Source organism: Orcinus orca, chromosome 1 (assembly GCF_937001465.1).
Source record: "Orcinus orca chromosome 1, mOrcOrc1.1, whole genome shotgun sequence".
NCBI classification, from domain to species: domain Eukaryota; kingdom Metazoa; phylum Chordata; class Mammalia; order Artiodactyla; family Delphinidae; genus Orcinus; species Orcinus orca.
In genome coordinates, this window is record NC_064559.1 from 121580796 (window position 1) to 121604615 (window position 23820).

Below are 23820 nucleotides of genomic sequence, written 5' to 3' on the forward strand. Positions count from 1 at the left end.
GACCCCAGAGACGGGTGCGAGCTGCGGCTAAAAGCGCGGACCCCAGAGACGGGCATGAGACGCTAAGGCAGCTGCTGCCGCCACCAACGGGCCTGTGTGCAAGCACAGGTCACTATCCACGCCCCTCTTCCGGGGAGCCTGTGCAGCCCGCCACAGCCAGGTTCCCAGGATCCAGGGACAACTTCCCCATAAGAACGCACGGTGGGCCTCAGGCTGGTGCAACGTCATGCCGGCCTCTGCCGCCGCAGGCTAGCCCCGCAATCTGCACCCCTCCTTCCCCCCGGCCTGAGTGAGCCAGAGCCCCCGAATCAGCGGCTCCTTTAACCCCGTCGTGTCTGAGCGAAGAACAGACGCCCTCCGGCGACCTACACACAGAGGCGGGGCCAAATCCAAAGCTGAGCCCCGGGAGCTGTGAGAACAAAGAAGAGAAAGGGAAATCTCTCCCAGCAGCCTCAGAAGCAGCAGATTAAAGCTCCACAATCAACTTGATGTACCCTGCATCTGTGGGATACATGAATAGACAACGAATCATCCCAAATTGAGGAGGTGGACTTTGAGAGCAAGATTTATGATTTTTCCCCCTTTTCCTCTTTTTGTGAGTGTGTATCTGTATAGCTTTGCTTCCACCATTTGTCCTAGGGTTCTATCCATCCGTTGTTTTTTTTTTAATTCTTTTCTTAATAATGAATTTTAATAACTTTATTTTAGTTTACTTTAACCTTTCTTTTTTCTTTTCCTTCCTTCCTTCCCTCCCTCCCTCCATCCCTCCCTACCTCCTTTAGACAACGAATCATCCCAAATTGAGGAGGTGGACTTTGAGAGCAAGATTTATGCTTCTTTCCTTTTCCTCTTTCTGTGAGTGTGTATGTGTATGCTTCTGTGTGAGATTTTGTCTGTATAGCTTTGCTTCCACCATTTGTCCTAAGGTTCTAGCCATCCGTTTTTTGTTTTAATTTTTTCTTAATAATTATTTTTTAATTTAATAACTATTATATTTTACTTTAATTTTACTTTATCTTCTTTCTTTTTTCCTTCCTTCCCTCCTTCCTTCCTTCCTCCCACCATCCCTCCCTCCCTCCCTCCTTTCTTTCTTTCCTTCCTTTTCTTTCCTTCCTCCCTCTCTCCCTCCCTCTCTCTCTCACTCTCTCTCTCTCTTTCTTTCTTTCTTCCTAATTCTACTAATTCTTACTCTCTACTTTTTCTCCCTTTTATTCTGAGCCGTGCAGATGAAAGACTCTTGGTGCTGCAGCCAGGAGTCAGTGCTGTGCCTCTGAGGTGGGAGAGACAACTTCAGGACGCTGGTCAACAAGAGACCTCCCACCTCCACATAGTACCAAAAGGCGGAAATCTCCCAGAGATCTCCATCTCAACACCAGCGTCCAGCTTCACTCAACGACCAGCAAGCTACAGTGCTGGACATCCTGTGTCAAACAACTAGCAAGACAGGGACACAACCCCACCCATTAGCAGAGAGGCTGCCTAAAATCATAATAAGGCCACAGACACCCCAAAACACACCACCAGACGTGGACCTGCCCACCAGAGAGACAAGATCCAGCCTCATCCACCAGAACACAGGCACTAGTCCCCTCCACCAGGAAGCCTACACAACCCACTGAACCAACCTTAGCCACTGGGGACAGACATCAAAAACAACAGGAACTACGAACATGCAGCCTCCAAAAAGGAGACCCCAAACACAGTAAGATAAGCAAAATGAGAAGTCAGAAAAACACACAGCAGATGAAGGAGCAAGATAAAAATGCATCAGACGTAACAAATGAAAAGGAAATAGGCAGTCTACCTGAAAAAGAATTCAGAATAATGATAGTAAAGATGATCCAAAATCTTGGAAATAGAATAGACAAAATGCAAGAAACATTTAACAAGGACCTAGAAGAACTAAAGATGAAACAAACAATGATGAACAACACAATAAATGAAATTAAAAATACTCTAGATGGGATCAATAGCAGAATAACTGAGGCAGAAGAAAGGATAAGTGACCTGGAAGATAAAATAGTGGAAATAACTAACGCAGAGCAGAATAAAGAAAAAAGAATGAAAAGAACTGAGGACAGACTCGGAGACTTCTGGGACAATATTAAATGCACCAACATTCGAATTATAGGGGTTCCAGAAGAAGAGAAAAAGAAAGGGACTGAGAAAATATTTGAAGAGATTATAGTTGAAAACTTCCCTAATATAGGAAAGGAAATAGTTAATCAAGTCCAGGAAGCACAGAGAGTCCCATACAGGATAAATCCAAGGAGAAATACGCCAAGACACATATTAATCAAACTGTCAAAAATTAAATAGAAAGCATATTAAAAGCAGCAAGGGAAAACCAACAAATAACACACAAGGGAATCCCCATAAGGTTAACAGCTGGTATCTCAGCAGAAACTCTGCAAGCCAGAAGGGAGTGGCAGGACATATGGAAAGTGACGAAGGAGAAAAACCTGCAACCAAGATTACTCTACCCAGCAAGGATCTCATTCAGATTTGATGGAGAAATTAAAACCTTTACAGACAAGCAAAAGCTGAGAGAGTTCAGCACCACCAAACAAGCTTTACAACAAACGCTAAAGGAACTTCTGTAGACAAGAAACACAAGAGAAGGAAAAGACCTACAATAACGAACTCAAAACAATTTAGAAAATGGGAATAGAAACAAACATATCGATAATTACCTTAAATGTAAATGGACTAAATGCTCCCACCAAAAAACACAGATTGGCTGAATGGATACAAAAACAAGACCCATATATATGCTGTCTACAAGAGACCCACTTCAGACCTAGAGACACATACAGATTGAAAGTAAGGGGATGGAAAAAGATATTCCATGCAAATGGAAACCAAAAGAAAGCTGGAGTAGCAATTCTCATATCAGACAAAATAGACTTTAAAATAAAGACTATTAGAAGAAACAAAGAAGGACACTACATAATGATCAAGGGATCGATCCAAGAAGAAGATATAACAATTGTAAATATTTATGCACCCAACATAGGAGCACCTCAATACATAAGGCAAATACTAACAGCCATAAAAGGGAAAATCGACAGTAACACATTCACAGTAGGGGATTTTAACACCCCACTTTCACCAATGGACAGATCATCCAAAATGAAAATAAATAAGGAAACACAAGCTTTAAATGATACATTAAACAAGATGGACTTAATTGATATTTATAGGACACTCCATCCAAAAACAACAGAATACACATTTTTTTCAAGTGCTCATGGAACATTCTCCAGGATAGATCATATCTTGGGTCACAAATCAAGCCTTGGCAAATTTAAGAAAATTGAAATTGTATCAAGTATCTTTTCCAACCACAACGCCATAAGACTAGATATCAATTACAGGAAAAGAACTGTAAAAAATACAAACACATGGAGGCTAAACAATACACTACTTAATAATGAAGTGATCACTGAAGAAATCAAAGAGGAAATAAAAAGTACCTAGGAACAAATGACAATGGAGACACGACGAACCAAAACCTATGGGATGCAGCAGAAGCAGTTCTAAGAGGGAAGTTTATAGCAATACAAGCCCACCTTAAGAAACAGGAAACATCTCGAATAAACAACCTAGCCTTGCACCTAAAGCAATTAGACAAAGAACAAAAAAAACCCAAAGTTAGCAGAAGGAAAGAAATCATAAAAGTCAGATCAGAAATAAATGAAAAAGAAATGAAGGAAACAATAGCAAAGATCAATAAAACTAAAAGCTGGTTCTTTGAGAAGATAAACAAAATAGATAAATCATTAGCCAGACTCATCAAGAAAAAAGGGAGAACACTCAAATCAATAGAATTAGGAATGAAAAAGGAGAAGTAACAACTGACACTGCAGAAATACAAAAGATCATGAGAGATTACTACAAGCAACTCCATGCCAATAAAATGGACAACCTGGAAGAAATGGACAAATTCTTAGAAATGCACAACCTGACAAGACTGAATCAGGAAGAAATAGAAGATATGAACAGATCAATCACAAGCACTGAAATTGAAACTGTGATTAAAACTCTTCCAACGAACAAAAGCCCAGGACCAGATGGCTTCACAGGTGAATTCTATCAAACATTTAGAGAACAGCTAACACCTATTCTTCTCAAACTCTTCCAAAATATAGCAGAGGGAGGGACACTCCCAAATTCATTCTACGAGGCCACCATCACCTTGATACCAAAACCAGACAAGGATGTCATAAAGAAAGAAAACTACAGGCCAATATCACTGATGAACATAGATGCAAAAATCCTCAACAAAATACTAGCAAACAGAATCCAACAGCACATTAAAAGGATCATACACCATGATCAAGTGGGGTTTATTCCAGGAATGCAAGGATTCTTCAATATACGCAAATCAATCAATGTGATAAACCATATTAACAAATTGAAGGAGAAAAAACATATGATCATCTCAATAGATGCAGAGAAAGCTTTTGACAAAATTCAACACCCATTTATGATAAAAACCCTGCAGAAAGTAGGCATAGAGGGAACTTTCCTCAACATAATAAAGGCCATATATGACAAACCCACAGCCAACATCATCCTCAATGGTGAAAAACTGAAAGCATTTCCACTAAGATCAGGAACAAGACAATGTTGCCCACTTTCACCACTCTTACTCAATATAGTTTTGGAAGTTTTAGCCACAGCAATCAGAGAAGAAAAGGAAATAAAAGGAATCCAAATCGGAAAAGAAGAAGTAAAGCTGTCACTGTTTGCAGATCACATGATACTATACATAAAGAACCCTAAAGATGCTATCAGAAAACTACTAGACCTAATCAATGAATTTGGTAAAGTTGCAGGATACAAAATTAATGCACAGAAACCTCTTGCGTTCCTATACACTAATGATGAAAAATCTGAAAGTGAAATCAAGAAAACATTCCCATTTACCACTGCAACAAAAAGAATAAAATACCTAGGAATAAACCTACCTAAGGAGACAAAAGACCTGTATGCAGAAAATTATATGACACTGATGAAAGAAATTAAAGATGATATAAATAGATGGAGAGATATACCATGTTCTTGGATTGGAAGATCAACATTGTGAAAATGACTCTACTACACAAAGCAATCTACAGATTCAATGCAATCCCTATCAAACTACCACTGGCATTTTCCACAGAACTAGAACAAAAAATTTCACAATTTGTATGGAAACACAGAAGACCCCGAATAGCCAAAGGAATCTTGAGAACGAAAAACGGAGCTGGAGGAATCAGGGTCCCTGACTTCAGACTATACTACAAAGCTACAGTAATCAAGACAGTATGGTCCTGGCACAAAAACAGAAAGATAGATCAATCGAACAGGATAGAAAGCCCAGAGATGAATCCACGCACATAAGGTCACCTTATCTTTGATAAAGGAGGCAGGAATGTACAATGGAGAAAGGACAGCCTCTTTAATAGGTGGTGCTGGGAAAACTGGACAGGTACATGTAAAAGTATGAGATTAGATCACTCCCTAACACCATACACAAAAATTAGCTCAAAATGGATTAAAGACCTAAATGTAAGGCCAGAAACTATCAAACTCTTAGAGGAAAACATAGGCAGAACACTCTATGACATAAATCACAGCAAGATCCTTTCTGACCCACCTCCTAGAGTAATGGAAATAAAAACAAAAATAAATGGGACCTAATGAAACTTCAAAGCTTTTGCACAGCAAAGGAAACCATAAACAAGACCAAAAGACAACCCTCAGAATGGGAGAAAATATTTGCAAATGAAGCAACTGACAAAGGATTAATTTCCAAAATTTACAAGCAGCTCATGCAGCTCAATAACAAAAAAACAAACAACCCAATCCAAAAATGGGCAGAAGACCTAAATAGACATTTCTCCAAAGAAGATATACAGACTGCCAGCAAACACATGAAAGAATGCTCAACATCATTAATCATTAGGGAAATGCAAATCAAAACTACAATGAGATATCATCTCACACCAGTCAGAATGGCCATCATCAAAAAATCTAGAAACAATAAATGCTGGAGAGGGTGTGGAGAAAAGGGAACACTCCTGCACTGCTGGTGGGAATGTGAATTGGTACAGCCACTATGGAGAACAATATGGAGGTTCCTTAAAAAACTACAAATAGAACTACCATATGACCCAGCAATCCCACTACTGGGCATATACCCTGAGAAAACCATAATTCAAAAAGAGTCATGTACCAAAATGTTCATTGCAGCTCTATTTACAATAGCCCGGAGATGGAAACAACCTAAGTGCCCATCATCGGATGAATGGATAAAGAAGATGTGGCACATATATACAATGGAATATTACTTAGCCATAAAAAGAAATGAAATTGAGCTATTTGTAATGAGGTGGATAGACCTAGAGTCTGTCATACAGAATGAAGTCAGTCAGAATGAAAAAGACAAATACTGTATGCTAACACATATATATGGAATTTAAGAGAAAAAAAAATGTCATGAAGAACCTAGGGGTAAGACAGGAATAAAGACACAGACCTACTGGAGAATGGACTTGAGGATATGGGGAGGGGGAAGGGTGAGCTGTGACAAAGCGAGAGAGAGGCATGGACATATATACACTACAAAACGTAAGGTAGATAGCTAGTGGGAAGCAGCCACATAGCACAGTGATATCAGCTCGGTGCTTTGTGACCGCCTGGAGGGGTGGGATAGGGAGGGTGGGAGGGAGGAAGATGCAAGAGGGAAGAGATATGGGAACATATGTATATGTATAACTGATTCACTTTGTTATAAAGCAGAAACTTACACACCACTGTAAAGCAATTATACCCCAATAAAGATGTTAAAAAATAAATAAAAAAATAAAAAATACATGTATAGACAAAAAACAAACAAACAAAAACATTAACTGGAGAGATGTTTTGAAGCATGTGCTTTGAATAAAGTAAACAACATGAAGAGATTTGGTTTGCTTCTGAAGGGCCAAATAAATGTAAAATGGAATAAATGCTCATTTATTTCATGAAAATTACCTTCTCTAGAAATTCTGCCCTTTTCCAACTCCCTTCTAGAAATACATTCTGATGGCATTTCATCAGAGTCTTCTTTAATCTCCTCTGTGATGCTCAAATTTGGTTTTGGGAAGATTTTTCCAAATCCTATATTGGATGCATCAACTTCAGAAGCAGGTAAGTCTAAGAGTTAACATTGACATCAGCCATTAAAAATTCCTCCCTTCAAAACAGTTTTTCTTTTCCATTTTTAATTTTTAAGATATATTCTAGCACTAAAACTCTTTGGTGTTTTTCTCAATACTCTGAAACAAGGATAAGCAAACTTTTTCTATAAAGGTTCAAACAGTAAATACTTTAGGCTTTGCAGGCCATATGGTTTCTATCATGACTACTCAACTCTGCCACTAGAACATGAAAATCATAAAAGAAGACATTTCCATTTGAGGGTACTAAAAAAACATCCATTATACTTCCCACCAGGGGAAAAAAAAGGAGCCAATCCTAATCAAAGTCAGGAAAAAGAAGTATTTGCACACTTAATTATTCAATTAGGAAAATTAAAAACCATTATAAATTTTAAATTTACAACATAGCAACATAATGGATTGCATTCAGAAAACATGAATCTTAGCTTCAGCAAAAATTAAACTGACTTGGGGGAGAGGGTTGGGAAGGACAGGATTAAACATTCAGTAGAAAAATTCCAGTTATACTACCTAAAAAAAACAAACAAAACCCTAAAAAAGCTCTGAAAATGATGCAAATAACATGCCATGTTTAGGATTATAAAAGTCTCCTCATAACATAGAAAAGCCATCGTCCCAACAGACCTCCTGTGGTCTGAAGGCATCAGTAAGAAAAAACACTTTTAAAACTGTTTTTACTGTTAATTCAGCATTACTCTACGTTGATGCAGAATGGGACAATTGTCCCCACCTCACAAAGGTCTAAGTCCTTGAGTAAATTAAACTTAAAAAAATAAAAATTTGTGTCAAGGGGTGACTAGTCATGAGATAAGAAAGAAAACCATACAAAAATATAAATACTGAAACAAACAAAAAAGGAGCTATCTGAAAAGGCAATGCATTCTCACTAACCATCAGAGAGACAGGAATTAAAACCAGTTACAGTTTATCATGCAGTACATTTGCAATACTTATTAGAACTCTATCCTATATTCACACAAGTGCTCAAAGATACATGTACAAAAATGTAAATTCCAGAATTTGCTGTAATAATAAAGAAAATGGAAACAACCTCAACTTCTATAATAGAGTATAATTAAATAAAGATTGTTATAACTATACTATGGAGTGCTATGCAGCCATAAAAACATAACCCATGATGGCTACTTAAAAAAAGAAGGGAAAAAAAATGTTTATACACAAGTGTAGGATAAGATCTGGAAGGACTATTTTCATACCGAATTATTAACAATGGTTATCTCTAAGTATTGGGATAGGGAACAGTGGGGTTTGAGGTGTTAACATTTTAAAACTTTATATGCTCCTGTTTTGATTATATTTTCTATAAGCTGGTATTATTTCTGAAATTTAAAAATTAAAGAACAAGGAAATGCCACTGTAGTATAACATCAAATTAATGTTTAAAATAAGCAGAAAAAAATCTGTAATTTCAATACATTATCTTCAAACTTAACGAATAGTATCTTGTAAATAAGTTTCCATGTCTTTTGGATTAAAAAAAAAATTTACATGAAATCTACAACTCAAAAAATAATCACACTGCTTGTTTTCCTAACCAATAATACAACTGTACTAATAAAACCAGAGCATCACATATAATAAGCAATGAAAAAACAGATCAATACAAGAAACTCTTTTATCATATTTTTAGTGTAAACATCAGCAAAAATGAGAGTAAGCCTCACCCTAGAGTTCATTACTAGCAAAAGGTAACTGTGACAATCTTACCACTAAGCTCCAATTTTAGTTATATAAAAAAGTTTAAAATGGATAGTATTCTAAGACACTAACAAAGACCTAATTGCATATTTTAAATATATTCACAAATACTAAAAAAACAGAAACATATAAAATTTAATTTTAATACAAAAAAAAACTGAGAAGAATTTTTACATAGCATGTTAAAGAACTAGAATACACTTACCAAAATTTTGTTCTTCACAATTTTGTTCTTTTTCTAAATCTTTCTTAAATGCAGCTGACATGTCGGTAGATATATGGAATTCAATTTTTTTATTACCTACAGGTTGTGGTTGGTCAAATACATCCGAAGGTAACAACACTGGATGTAAACTGCTGTTTACAAACAATCACAGCATTACTTTGTAATTGCAAATAAAATTTTGAGTAAAACATTTCATATTTACTTTAAATTTAAAAAGCTAACACTGATAAAACACACTATAGGCATTGAACAAAGTAACTTACATTTAACTTCAATAAATCCTAACAAATGTTCTCATATAGGTATTATTAAATTCCTAGTTTAGACAGATAAGGAGTTTGAGGCTAAAGGGTGTTAAGAAATTGCATAAAGTCACTCAGTAAATGACAGAGATAGGACTTTAGGACTATTGATTCTAAACTTCAGGATATTTACCAATAAGCAAAAAAGTTCATTCTATGTTTAATGTAAGCATTTTATGCACTGTATTCTATATACTATATATAATAAACCTATGCAGGTCAATGCAGTAGCCACAAGCCACACGTGGCTAATAAGCATCTGAAATGTTGCTGTGCTTATGCTCTAAGTACAAAATATACGCCAGAGTTTAACAACTTTGTGTGAAAAAAGAAATATAAAACGTTTTAATAACGTTTTATATTAATTATATGTTAAAATAACATTTCAGATATAATCAGTTGGATAAAATATATTATTAAAATTAATTTTATCTTTTAATGTGGCTATTGGAAAATTTAATTGGTTCACATTACAGCTGACCCTTGAACAACTTAGGGGTTAAGGGCCCCAACCCTGCAGCAGTTGAAAAGCTGTATATAACTTCATCAGCCTTCCATATCCATGGTTCCTCTATATCTGTGGATCCATATCTAGGGATTCAACCAACCTCAAATCATGTAGTACTGTAGTATTTATTGAGAAAAAGTCTGCATATAAGTGGACCCACACAGTTCAAACCCGTGCTGTTGAAGGGTCAACTGTATTAATTTTTAATTGTTTGGTGCTGCTACAGATCAAAAGCATGGGACTGTGGTGTCAAAACATACATAGGTGGGAAATATGCATCATATTATGTATACTTAACATGAAATAATAATTTTAAAAAACCCAAAGACCCATTCCTTTAAAAATGTAAAAAGATCATTTTAACAAACTTCTTCCTCTATTTATAAAGTTACTTACAAGTTCAAGGGAAATTTACATTGTAGAAAAGCTGAATAAAATTAAAATTGCAATTAATGGCAATTTTCATCTGATTAAGATATTAAAATACATAGAATTGCATGGCAAAAAGGCAAGTAAAATTTCTGCCATAATTTCAAAGAAAATTTATTAAGCAAAATGTCAGATAATCGGTGAAAAAGGAAAAAAAGGACAATGTATTTCAAACTAAATACACAGTAATAAATACTATTTCACTGGCAATTTCTCTACTCTAACTGAAAGTTTAAGACATAGTCAGAAGTTAATTTATACCTAATAAAATTCCCTCGTACCCATAGCCCTGACCATCACCCAACATCTACATAATTTTCCTGGAAAGTTTATTACAAGGTGACAAAGTCTGAAAGAAATTCTTAATTGTTTTTAATATCAGTGGCATTACAATGGCTCCCTCAATGTATTCAAACACCATAACTTAACATTTAAGGCAGATCTCTCCACATCCTTCCAGCTTTCCCTTTCATCATTTCTATTCCTACGCACCAAATTTTCCTACCTCTGGAAACTCACTTTTTCATTCACACTGGATATCTCTTCCCTGCCTAAGTTTTGCCTCTCATCCTTCAAGCCCAGCTCAAATGTCTCCTCTCTCTTAAAGTCTTTCCAGATTTCCTGACTGGCTGTGACATTTCCTTCCTCACAATACTTCATTCTTAATTACATCTTCTTCTTATGTCATTTATTATAATTGCTAATGCAACAGTCATCTGTGCATATGGCTTACTTACCCATAAGACTATTAACTCACTGTTTGAAAAGATAGCATTGAGCTTTGGAAGAGTGATCCAAACCCCATAATATTTAGCAGAGAACGTATCACATATTTGATAAATATTTAAAGGTGGGTCCTGTGTGCTAAGCCATGTGAACTTTTACCAGGTAGGGTACTTCAAAGTAAAAAAATGTTTGATATCAGGTAGTGGAGTTAGGAGAAATTAACAAAATTTCATATAAACACATTGGTGATGGATGCCATCATCAAAACTGTGAATGCAGGAGGAGAAAGAGATAATGAAAGTAAATGAATTTTGTTTTGGATAATATCTTAAGTGCCTACAAGACACTCTGAGTATGCAAATAGGAAGCTGGAAATGAAGATTTTAGATCTCAGGAGGTTAAATCTAGAGATGGAGATTTGGAATCTATTAGCTGCAACAGGTGAACCATAAAAAAATTAATGATATTAATAAGGAGTATAAATATATGAACAGAAAATGACAATGGACAGGAGTATATGGAATCCAGTATTTAAAAAAAAAGCAAGTGAGTAAGAGAAAGTCACAAAAGAAAAAAGTAGGAAGGAAGAGAGGAAGTAAGATGAGAAATAAAAAAAGAGAATGTAAAATTAAGGGTGGACAATTTTGAAACCTGGGGTAGTCAATAGTATCAAATGCTGGTCAACTTTGAGAATTAAGGATACTTGTGAATTTGGCAAACAAGCAGTCACTGGTAAACCAGTGGACTGATGAAATAAAAGTCAGAGTGAGGTATGATTTGAGTTAAGCAATCAGACAAAGTACATACAAAACCCTTATCCAAAACAAAACAATCCAAAACAAAATTACCCGTGTGAAGCAGATGATGGTATATTCAACATATCCTTTATTTTTCTCTTTTTTCTCACGTGGTGCTGCTTTATTGTTTTTGGTCTTTTGGGCTGAAGATTTGCTAGTTCCATTAGTTTGGTCATTCTACATTGGAGGAAAGAAAAGTAGAAAAGATTTCTTTGTGTAGAAGCATAGCTATCTACAACTGCTTTTGTTAAACAAATTTGTATTGAGCTTATAAATTATAAAATGATTTACATGGCATAAGTATAATTTCTAAGCCATCAAATAAGATATAATCAATCTGACAAAAGCTCAAGTTACAAATCTCCTTGCTCAACTTTCATCTTTGTTTGAAGGAATTTGGAATTTCCTTAATTGCAATTTTTAAAGATATGTTTTACTAAAAAAATTATTAGTTACCCAAATGACTGAACTTTGATGCCAAAAAGTTAAACAAAACACACTAAATATAATCTCTGTAACTTTATTGCTCTTTTCTTGACTAATATTCAAAAGACCTTACGAACGTAGTAAAATTATTTTGATTCATATTCTAATTATTAAAGAGAACTGGACTTAAGTACTTTTACTTAAAAATATTTTGTACATAATTGTTGGAAAGCATCATTATATAAAAAAGATACTTGAGAACAGTTTTCAAATACTATACTCTGAAGTAGCTTAATCAATCAAGGGGTGACAATTGATACCTTATACATAGCTTATCTCCATTATGGTTATGAATAATATTTAGAATAGATCTTGTCTAGGCTTTCTTGGATCTTCCACAGGATCAGATATAGTGCTTCCACAGAGCAAGTTCAAAAACCACTAGTCACAGCTCTACTTCTCCAGAGTTAAGTTTGCGAAATTTGAAAGCAAAACAAGCACAGTAAAATGTAGTGAAGAAGAATTTGGTTAAAATAAGTTTTAAACCTTTTTTCCTTAAGCGAGGAAAAATGAAAACATGTTATAAATTTTTAAAGCCTCTTAACAATCACAGTTTACCAAAAATTTTATGAATAAATCCAGTTATACAAAATATATGTCTATATTCATAGATTGCTCACCCAAAGTATACTAAGGCTCTACACAGTGCAAGGCATATGTTAAGTAACTAATCAATAGACATCTGCTGACAAATACATAGTGGCATATTTTATAATATTTCCAGAAGATAACAGAGAAGCATGAAACCAGAGGTTAGTTCATGCAAAGGCTTTGTTCTCATGACTCAAGATGAATTAGCAGAATTCCTCACTACATCCCTAAATGGAAACCTAAATAAACAAAAACAAAAATGGTTTTAGCTAGCCTATTAAAGCATTTCTCATTACTATCATTATTTTTATAAAGAAAATAAAATTTACAAGTTAAGTAATTAGCCCATTGCAATGTTCTACATTCTATATTTAACAAGTTAGTCTATTAAGAACTGCCAGCCTTCCTTATTGTCTCTATTCAAGACAGATACTCTATTCACTCCTATTTTAGTAGTTCCAACATAACTCCTTCCTTAAGAAAGGGAAAATATATGGAGCCACTACTCAAGTGGATGTTGCCTCAGTAATAGTCAAATTGCTGCTGATTACTTGTATATGTTGCTTAGATTCTCTGCTTGGATTTTGACTCCTGTCAACCACTCCTTCTGTATCTGGTTGCTTCTGTGCATATCTGCCTAAGATTCCCATCATTGGCCTACACAGGTATTTTAGGCTAGGGGTTGACAAATTACAGCCAAAGGACCAAATCTAGTCAGTGTCTGTTTTTCTTAAATAAAAAGTTTTATTGGAAGATAGCAACATCCAATTATTTAGGTATCATCTATGGCTGCTTTCCACTACAACAGAACTCTTTGGCTCTATACAGAAAATGTTTAGCAATTCCTGTTTTAGGCTATGCTGTGGATTATATACCTGAATATTATTAACAATTTACTGCTCTTTGCCAGAATCTTTAAACAAAATATATGTAGATCATCAAGAACAACTAATAAAAGAATAATTCATTTGCAGTAATTTTTGTGAATGTTTTTGTATAAAATCCTATAGAATTGCTCTAGAAATTATTCTGAGGTGAATAAAGTCCAGGGGAATAAGCTGACAAAAACAGAAATACAACTTAATTTTGTTCTGTAAAGTCTCCACAAACACTGAATTAGTAAATAATGGATCACTGCCCCTAGGGCACTGATGTTCCTGCAAGCATGTGCTCACATCAGTTGATCAATACATACCTAGTTTTGCGCGTGTTTCTGTTTAAGAACACCTTATTTAATATATATTGTTGATTCATTAACATTGAACTCACAGTCAATAGTGCTATAACTCAGGCCTGAACAAAGTTTATCTAACACACAGCATTTTCTCCATAAAGCACATCACAACCTTCCTGATCTTGGATACACTAGACAGCACTTCAACACTATGCTTGGAGACCATTTTAAACAGCAAAATCAACAACAAACAGCACAAAAATGTGCAAAACATGGTACAAATAGACAGTGAAAAAGACACTTGTTTACGGTATGAGAGCTGAAGCAAGAAGGCAGAATGTCACCTTGTTCTACCTCATCTAGGAATGTGCATGTCAAGAGACTCAAATTTTTCACCATTCTGCACATGCTGTCTTCAGAAGACCATAAAAGCACTGTAATTATTGATGCTGAAGTCATAAATAAATAAAGGATCAACTGTATACCATAATCATCAATCCAAAAAATTACTCATAATACAAAAATGTTCCCGTAAGTCTTGATATCTAGTTTCAGGTCTTAATCTATAGCATGATGGGGAGTTGGGGATGGACAAATTCTAAAGACCCCGAATTATGAAGAAGTGTATGCAAAACTTAAGAAGAGCAAGAGAATCTCTCTCCCATATTCTATGTTTCTTAGAATCTAAACAAATATTATTTGACATTGCAAACCTTTGACGGTCTTCATCATCACTGCTTTCATATTCTGATTCTTTACTAGATAATTCCTCATCCTCATCTGGCAAAGGAGGTTCCTCCGGTGGCTGAGGAGATGCAGGTGGAAGAGGAGCATGTAGTGGCATATAGTCCTCATACTAATTAAAAGAACAAAGCAAAAATACTATGGTAATCTATGATGTTTAGAAAACCATTTCCATTCAGATACATGATTCTCACATCTCTCTACCTCATGATTTTCTTCTACACATTCAACATATATTGATGAAATACTTGTCTTAGCAGCCTTTAGCTGATCACAAAACTTGTTTCTTCTTTCTTGGCACTTAGCTGGACTAAATTTCCAAACCTCCTTTGCAGTTAGATTTCCCCTGAATTTTAGTCAATGAAATGTTAGCATAAAAAACTCCCACACATATAATTCTCTCTTTCTTCTTGATCTGCAGGCTGCATGGTGATGTCCTCACCAACTTGGGAATGCAAATAATGAAGATAACTTACCTTTTAAGTGACTCAGTAAAGGAGAACACCATTCTGCCCTACTTTTGGAATGAACTTGGCACGAGCAAAAAATAACTTGTATTGTGTTAAATTACTAAGATTTGAGTTTTATTTGTTAATAGCAGCTAGCATAATCTTTGCAATGTGCCAGGAATTGAGGTGTTGGGGTTATAAAGAAAAATTATGCAGCTAATAGTATACACATTAGAAAAGCAACCAATACACAATACAAAAGCAAATTTTCTATTTAAATGTTAGCTCTCGGGCTTCCCTGGTGGCGCAGTGGTTGAGAGTCTGCCTGTGGATGCAGGGGACATGGGTTCCTGCCCCAGTCCAGGAAGATCCCACATGCTGCGGAGCGGCTAGGCCCGTGAGCCATGGCCGCTGAGCCTGCATGTCCGGAGCCTGTGCTCCGCAACGGGAGAGGCCACAGCAGTGAGAGGCCTGCGTACCACAAAAAAAAAAAAAAAAAAAAAGTACTAAGGGTACATATATATATAATGGAATATTACTCAGCCATTAAAAAAGAACGATGTAATGCCATTTGCAGCAACATGGATGGACCCAGAGACTGTCATACTGAGTGAAGGTAAGTCAGAGAAAGATAAATATCATATGGTATCACTTATAAGTGGAATCTAAAAAAATGGTAGAAATGAATTTATTTACAAAACAGAAAGAGTCACAGATGTAGAAAACAAATTTATCACCAACAGGGGGGAAGTGATAAATTGGGAGATTGGGGTTGACATATACACACTACTATATATAAAATTGATAACTAATAAGAACCTATTGTATAGTACAGGAAACTCAATACTCTGTAATGGCCTATATGGGAAAAGAATCTAAAGAAGAGTGGATATATGCATATGTATAACTGATTCACTTTGTTGTATACACCTGAAACTAACACAACATTGTAAATCAACTATACTCCAATTAATAAAAAATAAATAAATAAAAAAGTACTAAGAGTACTATAGCAAAATATTAGGTTGGCCAAAAGGTTCGTTCGTTTTTTTCCGTAAGATGGCTCTATTAGCGGTTAGCTGTCTTTAACTTCATTTGAAACCATTTTGTTTGTGACAGCTTGTCATATCAACGTACATTTAAAAAAAAAAATTATCAAAACTGGTGAATTTTTGTGTGGCCATTTTAATATCGATGGAAGAAAAAAAGCAACATTTTCAGCATATTATATTTTATTATTTCAAGAAAGGTAAAAACGCAACTGAAATGCAAAAAAAGATTTGTGCAATGTACGGAGAAGGTGCTGTGACTGGTCAAATGTGTCAAAAGTGGTTTGCAAAGTTTTGCTGGACGATGCTCCATAGTCGGATAGACCAGTTGACGTTGACAGCAATCAAATCGAGACATTAATTGAGAACAATCAATGTCATAGCACGCGGGAAGTAGCCGACATACCCCAAATATCCAAATCGGGCAATGAAAATCATCTGCACCAGCTTGGTTATGTTAATCGCATTGATGTTTCGGTTCCACCTAAGTTCAGTGAAAAAATCCTTCTTGATCATACCTCCGCATGCGATTCTCTACTTAAACGTAATGAAATCGTTCCGTTTTAAAAACAAATTGTGATGGGCAATGAAAAGTGGATACTGTACCATAATGTGGAACGAAAGAGATCGTGGGGCAAGCAAAATGAACCACCACCAACTATACCAAAGGCCGGTTTTCATCCAAAGAAGGTGATGCTGTATATATGGTGGGATTGGAAGGGAGTCCTCTATCATGAGCTCCTTCCAGAAAACCAAATGATTAATTCCAACAAGTACTGCTCCCAGTTAGACCAACTGAAAGCAGCACTTGACGAAAAGCACCCGAAATTAGTCAACAGAAAATGCATAACCTTCTATCAGGATAACGCAAGACCACATGTTTCTTTGATGACCAGGCAAAAACTATTACAGCTTGGCTGGGAAGTTCTGATTCATCTACCGTATTCACCAGACATTGCACCTTCAATTTCCATTTATTTTGGTCTTTACAAAATTCTCTTAATGGAAAAAATTTCAATTCCCTGGAAGACTGTAAAAGGCATCTGGAACAAACAGTTCTCTGCTCAAAAAGATAAAAAGTTTTGGGAAGATGGAATTATGAAGTTGCCTGAAATATGGCAGAAGGTAGTGGAACAAAACGGTAAATACACTGTTCAATAAAGTTCTTGGTGAAAATGAAAAATGTGTCTTTTATTTTACTTAAAAATTGAAGGCACTTTTTGGCCAACTCAATAATAACTAAAATTATTCAAGAGCAGACATAGCCTACCATTGAAATTATTGATAGATCTGCACAGTAAATTCTAATAAAAAATCATCAACCTTTTAAATAAAACCAGAAAGATAGAAATTTTAGACAATTCAGTATGTTAAATGTAACTGTCCTATAGGATAGCACAACATCCTAGGTCAAAGGCCTGAACAACAACACTGGCAGAAATGATGCATAAATTAAAGCATCTCTTTAATGTTCTGGCTGTCTCCCACTTTCAATTCTCCACTGGACTATTATCATGTTAACTTTACACTTGTTCATTTTCAATACACATTAGAGGTCACTGACACAACATTTGTAAAATTTAGCCTCAATAATTTCACCTCAAGAAGAGAAATTTTGAATCTTGAAAATTCTAAGAGCTTTCTTACCATGGGAGGCCTTGCAGTAATTGGTCCAAAAGGTGTGGGCAAATTCATTTTATTCATAAGATGAAGCACCTTAATAAGAGTGGTAAAACATTTAAAATAAAATAGAAAAATGATGATTCAACTCATATCTGATATTTTATGTACTTAAAAACTTTGCAATAACACTATTCATTACTTTAGTGCAAAGGAAAGACCACCTCTTGCCTTTATAATCCCAGGACAGGGCTAAACTAGTATATCTCAGGCACTGGTGTATCTCAGAAGATTAGCCTTCCTAAAATATTTGTCAATTCTACAAATACAATTATTCTCATTATTAAAAATGTCATGTTCTTACAACATAAAAATTTACTGAACTGTTTTTTTCCCTTGATTATTGTGAAATTATGAAACACAGAGAAGTACAACAAAGAAGATAAGTATCATCTATATTTTGTACTTAAAAGTACGTTTTATTGTCAGTACTTTCAAGCATTTGCTGAGGGGTCCTCTATGTCCTTTCCTTTAAGAAAGGAAAAGGTGTATGCTAAAGTAACAAAGAATTACCAGAAATTATATTTCCCAAATTAGCTTATGTTTATTAGTATTATTAATACTAAACATGTTAGTATTTTTAAGCTATAGTTTATAAAAGCCTTTACTTGAATGTAGTAATTTTTTATTACCTTTTGCAATGGACTGAATGTTTGTGTCCCCCTCCAAAATTCTTATGTTGAATCCTAATCCACAATGGGATGGCATTAGGACATAAGGCCTTTGGGAAGTAATTAGGTCATAAGGGTAGAACCCCCATAAATGGGATTAGCGTCCCTTATAAAAAGCACAAGAGAGAGCTCTCTCACCCTCTTTCAGCTACATGAGGATACAAAGAGAAAACGACCATCTGTAACCCAGAAGAGGGCCCTCACCAGAACCTAACCGTGCTGGCACACTGATCTCCAACTTCTAGCCTCTAGACTGTGAAAAATAATTTTTTATTATTTAAAAGCCACCCAGGCTATGGTACTTAGTTATAGCAGGACAAACTAAGACACCTTTAAAATACTGAAACATCATTGTCCCTACAGGAATTAGTGTAATACTATTATTAAAAAAAGTTTGAGAATTAGCATGAAAAGTAACATATAAGGTTATACAAGTATTTACTTTGAGCAACGTTTTATTCTACTTACCTGTACGTAGAACTTAGGCACACTTGCCAAAGCATTTACTATGTTTGCTAGAATTGTGCTTGAAGGTGGTGGGTACATATACTTGAGGCATGAATTTAGAGGAAAAGTCAGCCTAAAAAAAATATTTAAAAATGCTTATTGTGTTTTAATAAGTTTCATATCAATAACTCATTTTAGGTAACCTAATAACATACAAATTGCTCAAATGATTCAGTAAGAGTACTCTGTTCCTAAAAGATCCAATTGATTACATTTAAAAAGAAACTTGCCTTCTGATTGCATTATAGAACAATACGGCATTTCTTATCAGAGAATATCTTACAACTTTGAACATTTTAATGGAACCAAATTCAGTGACAAACTCTTAGAGCTCAGTATGTTTAATCAACACATTAAAAATATGCACGATATATAATAAAATGTTCTTTAAAAAATTATCTTATTTGCAATACACACACATCCCCCACATATACCACCTATCCAAAACAAAACCAAAAGAATAATGAAATACAAACAAAAAATGCTAACCCATGGTTTGGTGCAATTCCATTTTCTATGGTTAAACAATCAAGTTCTTTCTTTTCTTTATCATCTTCCACAGTATCATCAGACCTAAGAAATACAGAATCAAAGTTGATCTTACCTTTAGAAATAGAATGAAAAATTGCATACAAAAATGACATATTATCTTTTTAAACAGGGCATTATGAAAACAGTTCCATAAGTAAAACTTTCAACTATTCCTTAAGTAAACACCAATAAAAAAGAGTATCTATTCCAGATATTATAGAAGGCATGGCACATTTTCATTTACTCTTCACAGCAACCCTATGAAGATGGTATGATAAATCTCACTGACACCCCCACCCCACCAAAACTGAAGTTCACATGGTATAAATCAGTGGCACACAAATTTCCTCAATGTACATCAATGAGGGTCTGTTAAAACTCAGACTGCTGGGGCCTATCCTCCTCCCCACCCCCAATACCCCAAATTTCTGATTCAGTAGGACGAGGTTAAGGCCTAAGAATCTTTCTTCCAGTCAAGATCCTAGACGATGTAGCTGGTACAGGGATTATACTTTGAGAGCCACTGGTGTAAAGCAAATTTATAAAGGTTGTATAACTACAAAGAATTAACAGCTGGGACCCAAATACCAGGCCACGCCTATTCACGACACCTTGCTATATCTAACACAAGGACTTTATACTAGTTACCTTCCCTCCACTTAAAGTTGAATGCTTTTCCCCCTACTCTTTTCCCACTTCACATTGATTAATTCCTAATATTAAATCAATACTCAGGTTCCTAATGCACAATTAGGAATGAACAAATACATTGCTTTAATGTACTAGATTCAGTAGGGAGATATAACCATTTACTGTTTCAAATTATTTACCTGCTAGTCTGAAAACAATCCAAGAGCAATACAACGGATTAAAAAAAACACTTTTAAAATGTACGAAAACCTATCTACATACCTTTTCTTTTTTTCAGTGCTTGAAGAAGGACATGGTGAATGAACCTGATCTTGCTCTTTTGCAAATTCAACAACTAAAGTATGACCTAAAAGCTTCAGTTGATGAAGTCTTGTCAATGCCTTCAGTTGGAAGAGTAAAAAAAATTAATAACTGTACCAAAATTATTTGTTAGAGACCATATATAAATAATTTATACATGTTTTTTGTTAACGCTCGTAACATTTCCTTGGCTATTTCTTACCCATTTCTTATCTCAGGCTGCCAAGACTTCATTACTTATTAAGCAACTGCTTCCAATCACTTAGGAAAACTAAGATCTGGTTAAATACAATGCTGCCTATACCCAGGCAGCTGAAAATGGTTAGAAAAACCAACATAATGAATTGGGCTAGTCTCACTTTAAATTCATAACCACAAATCTGAGGATGACCCTTAAGGAAGCCACAGTCAAATATATTAGTTCATTTTTTTCTACCAATCTCTAAGACAATATTTTGTACTATTTCCTTCTTCCTCAACCTCACAATACTCCTGTCACATTATTTTAGCCTAGGATACTGCTTCCTACTTTGAGAAAACTGAAGCAACAAGATGAGAACTTCAGATTTCCCACCATAAGTTTCCATCTACCAGCTTCTGAATCCACATATTCTATCTTCTATCTGTCATCACATGTTAACAATCCATGTTTTTATTTAAATCTAGTTGTTTTACTTGTATACTAAATCCCAGCCTCTCTTCTGCTCTCTGGAACTGTACAGGGTGTGTTCCTACCTACATTGCTAATTTTCTGTCCTCTATTGGATCATCGACATCAGCATACAAACATAGTCTGATTTCTCCCATCCTAAAAAATATTTTTTCTTCATCTGTTGATCCAACTTATCACTCTCGTCCACCCGCCCCCACCCTCACTTCGCTTTAAATTACTCTTGCAGTAAAACTCAAGAATTATCTATGCCCTCTATCTAAAATTCCTCCCTGCCCATCCAGTCTCACACTCACTCCAATCAGGTTCATGCCTTAATCAGTCCACTGACACTGCTTGTCATAAACAACAAATTCTGTACTGCCACAACAATGGTCAATTCTCAATCTTCATTTTACTGCATTTAATGCAATCACTCCACTCCCTCCTTCATACATGTTCTTCACTTGGTGTCTAGACACTATAATTTCCTACAGGTTTCTTCCCAGCTCATTTGTTTCTACTCCTCAATCACGGTGGCTTATGCCATCTCAAACTCTTAATGCTGTCATGCTCCAGAGGTCTATTATTGGTCCTCTCTATCTAATCCAGTACCCTAATTTAAAAAACCATCTCTATGCTGATGATTTCACAATTTATAGTTTCAGCCCAAACCTCTGTCCTTAAATCCAGGAACATATATCCAAACTACTGGAAAGCTTCTCTTAATTTTAAATATTTTAAAGTTAAGACTTCAGGAATTGAATCTTCTCTCCCCATCCCCCCTCAAATGGTCTCCATAGGGAACCTTCCGATGGTAACCCCCTTCTTTCACTTACTCATGTCAAAAATCTTGGAACCATCCTTAACACCTCTTTCCCACATTGCATATCCAAGCCACTGAGAAATTCTGTTTGCTTCTACCTACAAAATATATCCAGAATCTGACTATTTCCTACCATCTCCATTGCTACCATCATGGTCCAAGCGACCATCATCTCTGGACCGAATTAACAGTATAACCTTTTAAGAGATTTCCCTGTTTCTACTCTTCCCTGCCTTCTATCTACTCTCAACACAAAGTGATACTTTTAAATATAAGGTGAATTATGTTACTGCTTTGCTCACAATACTACAATGGCTCCCAATTTTACTCAGAGTAACATCTATGGTCCTTACAGTACCTACATGATATGGCCCTCTTACTTCTCTGACCTCAAATTCAATATCTCCCCTCATTTTTTTTGCTTTAGCCACAAGCTAGTGCATGCCAGCTATTCCTCTTACTAGAATGCACTTCCCCAAAATTCCCTTAGCTAACTTCCTTCACTTCCTTTAAAGTGTTGCTCAAATATGACCATAACTACCTTAACTGTAGCTTAATCCTCCCAACCCAGCACTCCTGATCCTATCGTTCTTTTTTATAGTATTTATCATTTTCTAAAATATTAAACTCATTAAGTTTATTATTTATGGTCTGTCTCCCCTTTGAGAATGTGAGCTCCGATGAGGGCATAAATCTGTGTTTTATTCATTGATATATCCCAAGACCTAAAGCACTATCTAGCACATAGCAGGCACTCAATATTTTTTGAACAAATGGAACGTTAGGCCTTAACAGGGACTATAATTTTTTTTTTGTGGTACGCAGGTCTTTCACTGTTGTGGCTTCTCCAGTTGCGGAGCACAGGCTCCGGACGCGCAGGCTCAGCAGCCATGGCTCACAGGCCTAGCCGCTCCCCGGCATGTGGGATCTTCCCGGACCGGGGCACAAACCCGTGTCCCCTGCATCGGCAGGCGGACTCTCAACCACTGCTCCACCAGGGAAGCCCAACAGGGACTATAATTTTATTCTACCATCTTTATGCATCCTTATTCGACTCCATTATACAAAGCAAGTTTCTATACGTTTCAATAATTTTCAAGTCCTTAAATCAGCCTAGACCTCTTACTATCAGTGAGCCTTTGATTATCTGAAATACAGCTGAATTGCTTTAAGTTTCTTCCTCTCAAAATCTATGTCACACATTCTTTTCAAAGTTATGGCTTTTAAGTTTTAATGTTAGACAATGACTGGTTCCATGCCCTCTCCTCCAAGTTAATCTTGACTCTAAAACAAGGTGGTTTTCATTACCATATTATACTAAACACTTTTTATGCTATATTTCAAAAGGTCTTTTCTGAAAAAAAATTTTTCCTATACTTTAATACATATAATGTGAAAGTCCTCTGTAATCCCATCCTTGGAGAAAGACATTTATTATTCAATTTGGTGTATAGCTCTGCTACATTTTGTTCTATGCATAAACTAACATACACAGTATTGATACTAGTTTTCCAAAATTCCAAGGTTACATATTATATGTTTTGCAACTTTATTCATGTACTCTATCTGGGCTACATTCCTTATTAATACATAT

At 35.6% G+C, this 23820-nt stretch overlaps 1 protein-coding gene across 12 annotated transcripts in view; it reads right to left on the minus strand.

Annotated features, from left to right (window-relative positions):
- The window catches only part of RNPC3 (RNA binding region (RNP1, RRM) containing 3), an 80944-nt gene that overhangs the window by 54016 nt on the left and 3108 nt on the right, over nucleotides 1-23820 (minus strand). For 10 of the 12 annotated variants that reach the window (XR_007476739.1, XR_007476742.1, XR_007476740.1 and 7 more), the window contains 8 exons: nucleotides 20713-20831; nucleotides 19759-19842; nucleotides 19231-19342; nucleotides 18059-18127; nucleotides 14883-15025; nucleotides 11970-12095; nucleotides 9136-9287; nucleotides 7024-7185 (listed from right to left, as the gene is read on the minus strand). Coding sequence is in view for 4 of the 12 variants with exons in the window: in XM_033434128.2 (XP_033290019.2) it covers nucleotides 7024-7185; nucleotides 9136-9287; nucleotides 11970-12095; nucleotides 14883-15025; nucleotides 18059-18127; nucleotides 19231-19342; nucleotides 19759-19842; nucleotides 20713-20831 (967 nt within the window). In the remaining 8 variants the exon portion in view is untranslated. The remainder of the gene's footprint in view (nucleotides 1-7023; nucleotides 7186-9135; nucleotides 9288-11969; nucleotides 12096-14882; nucleotides 15026-18058; nucleotides 18128-19230; nucleotides 19343-19758; nucleotides 19843-20712; nucleotides 20832-23820) is intronic. The other 2 variants (XR_007476754.1, XM_004263097.3) reach the window with 1 other exon arrangement.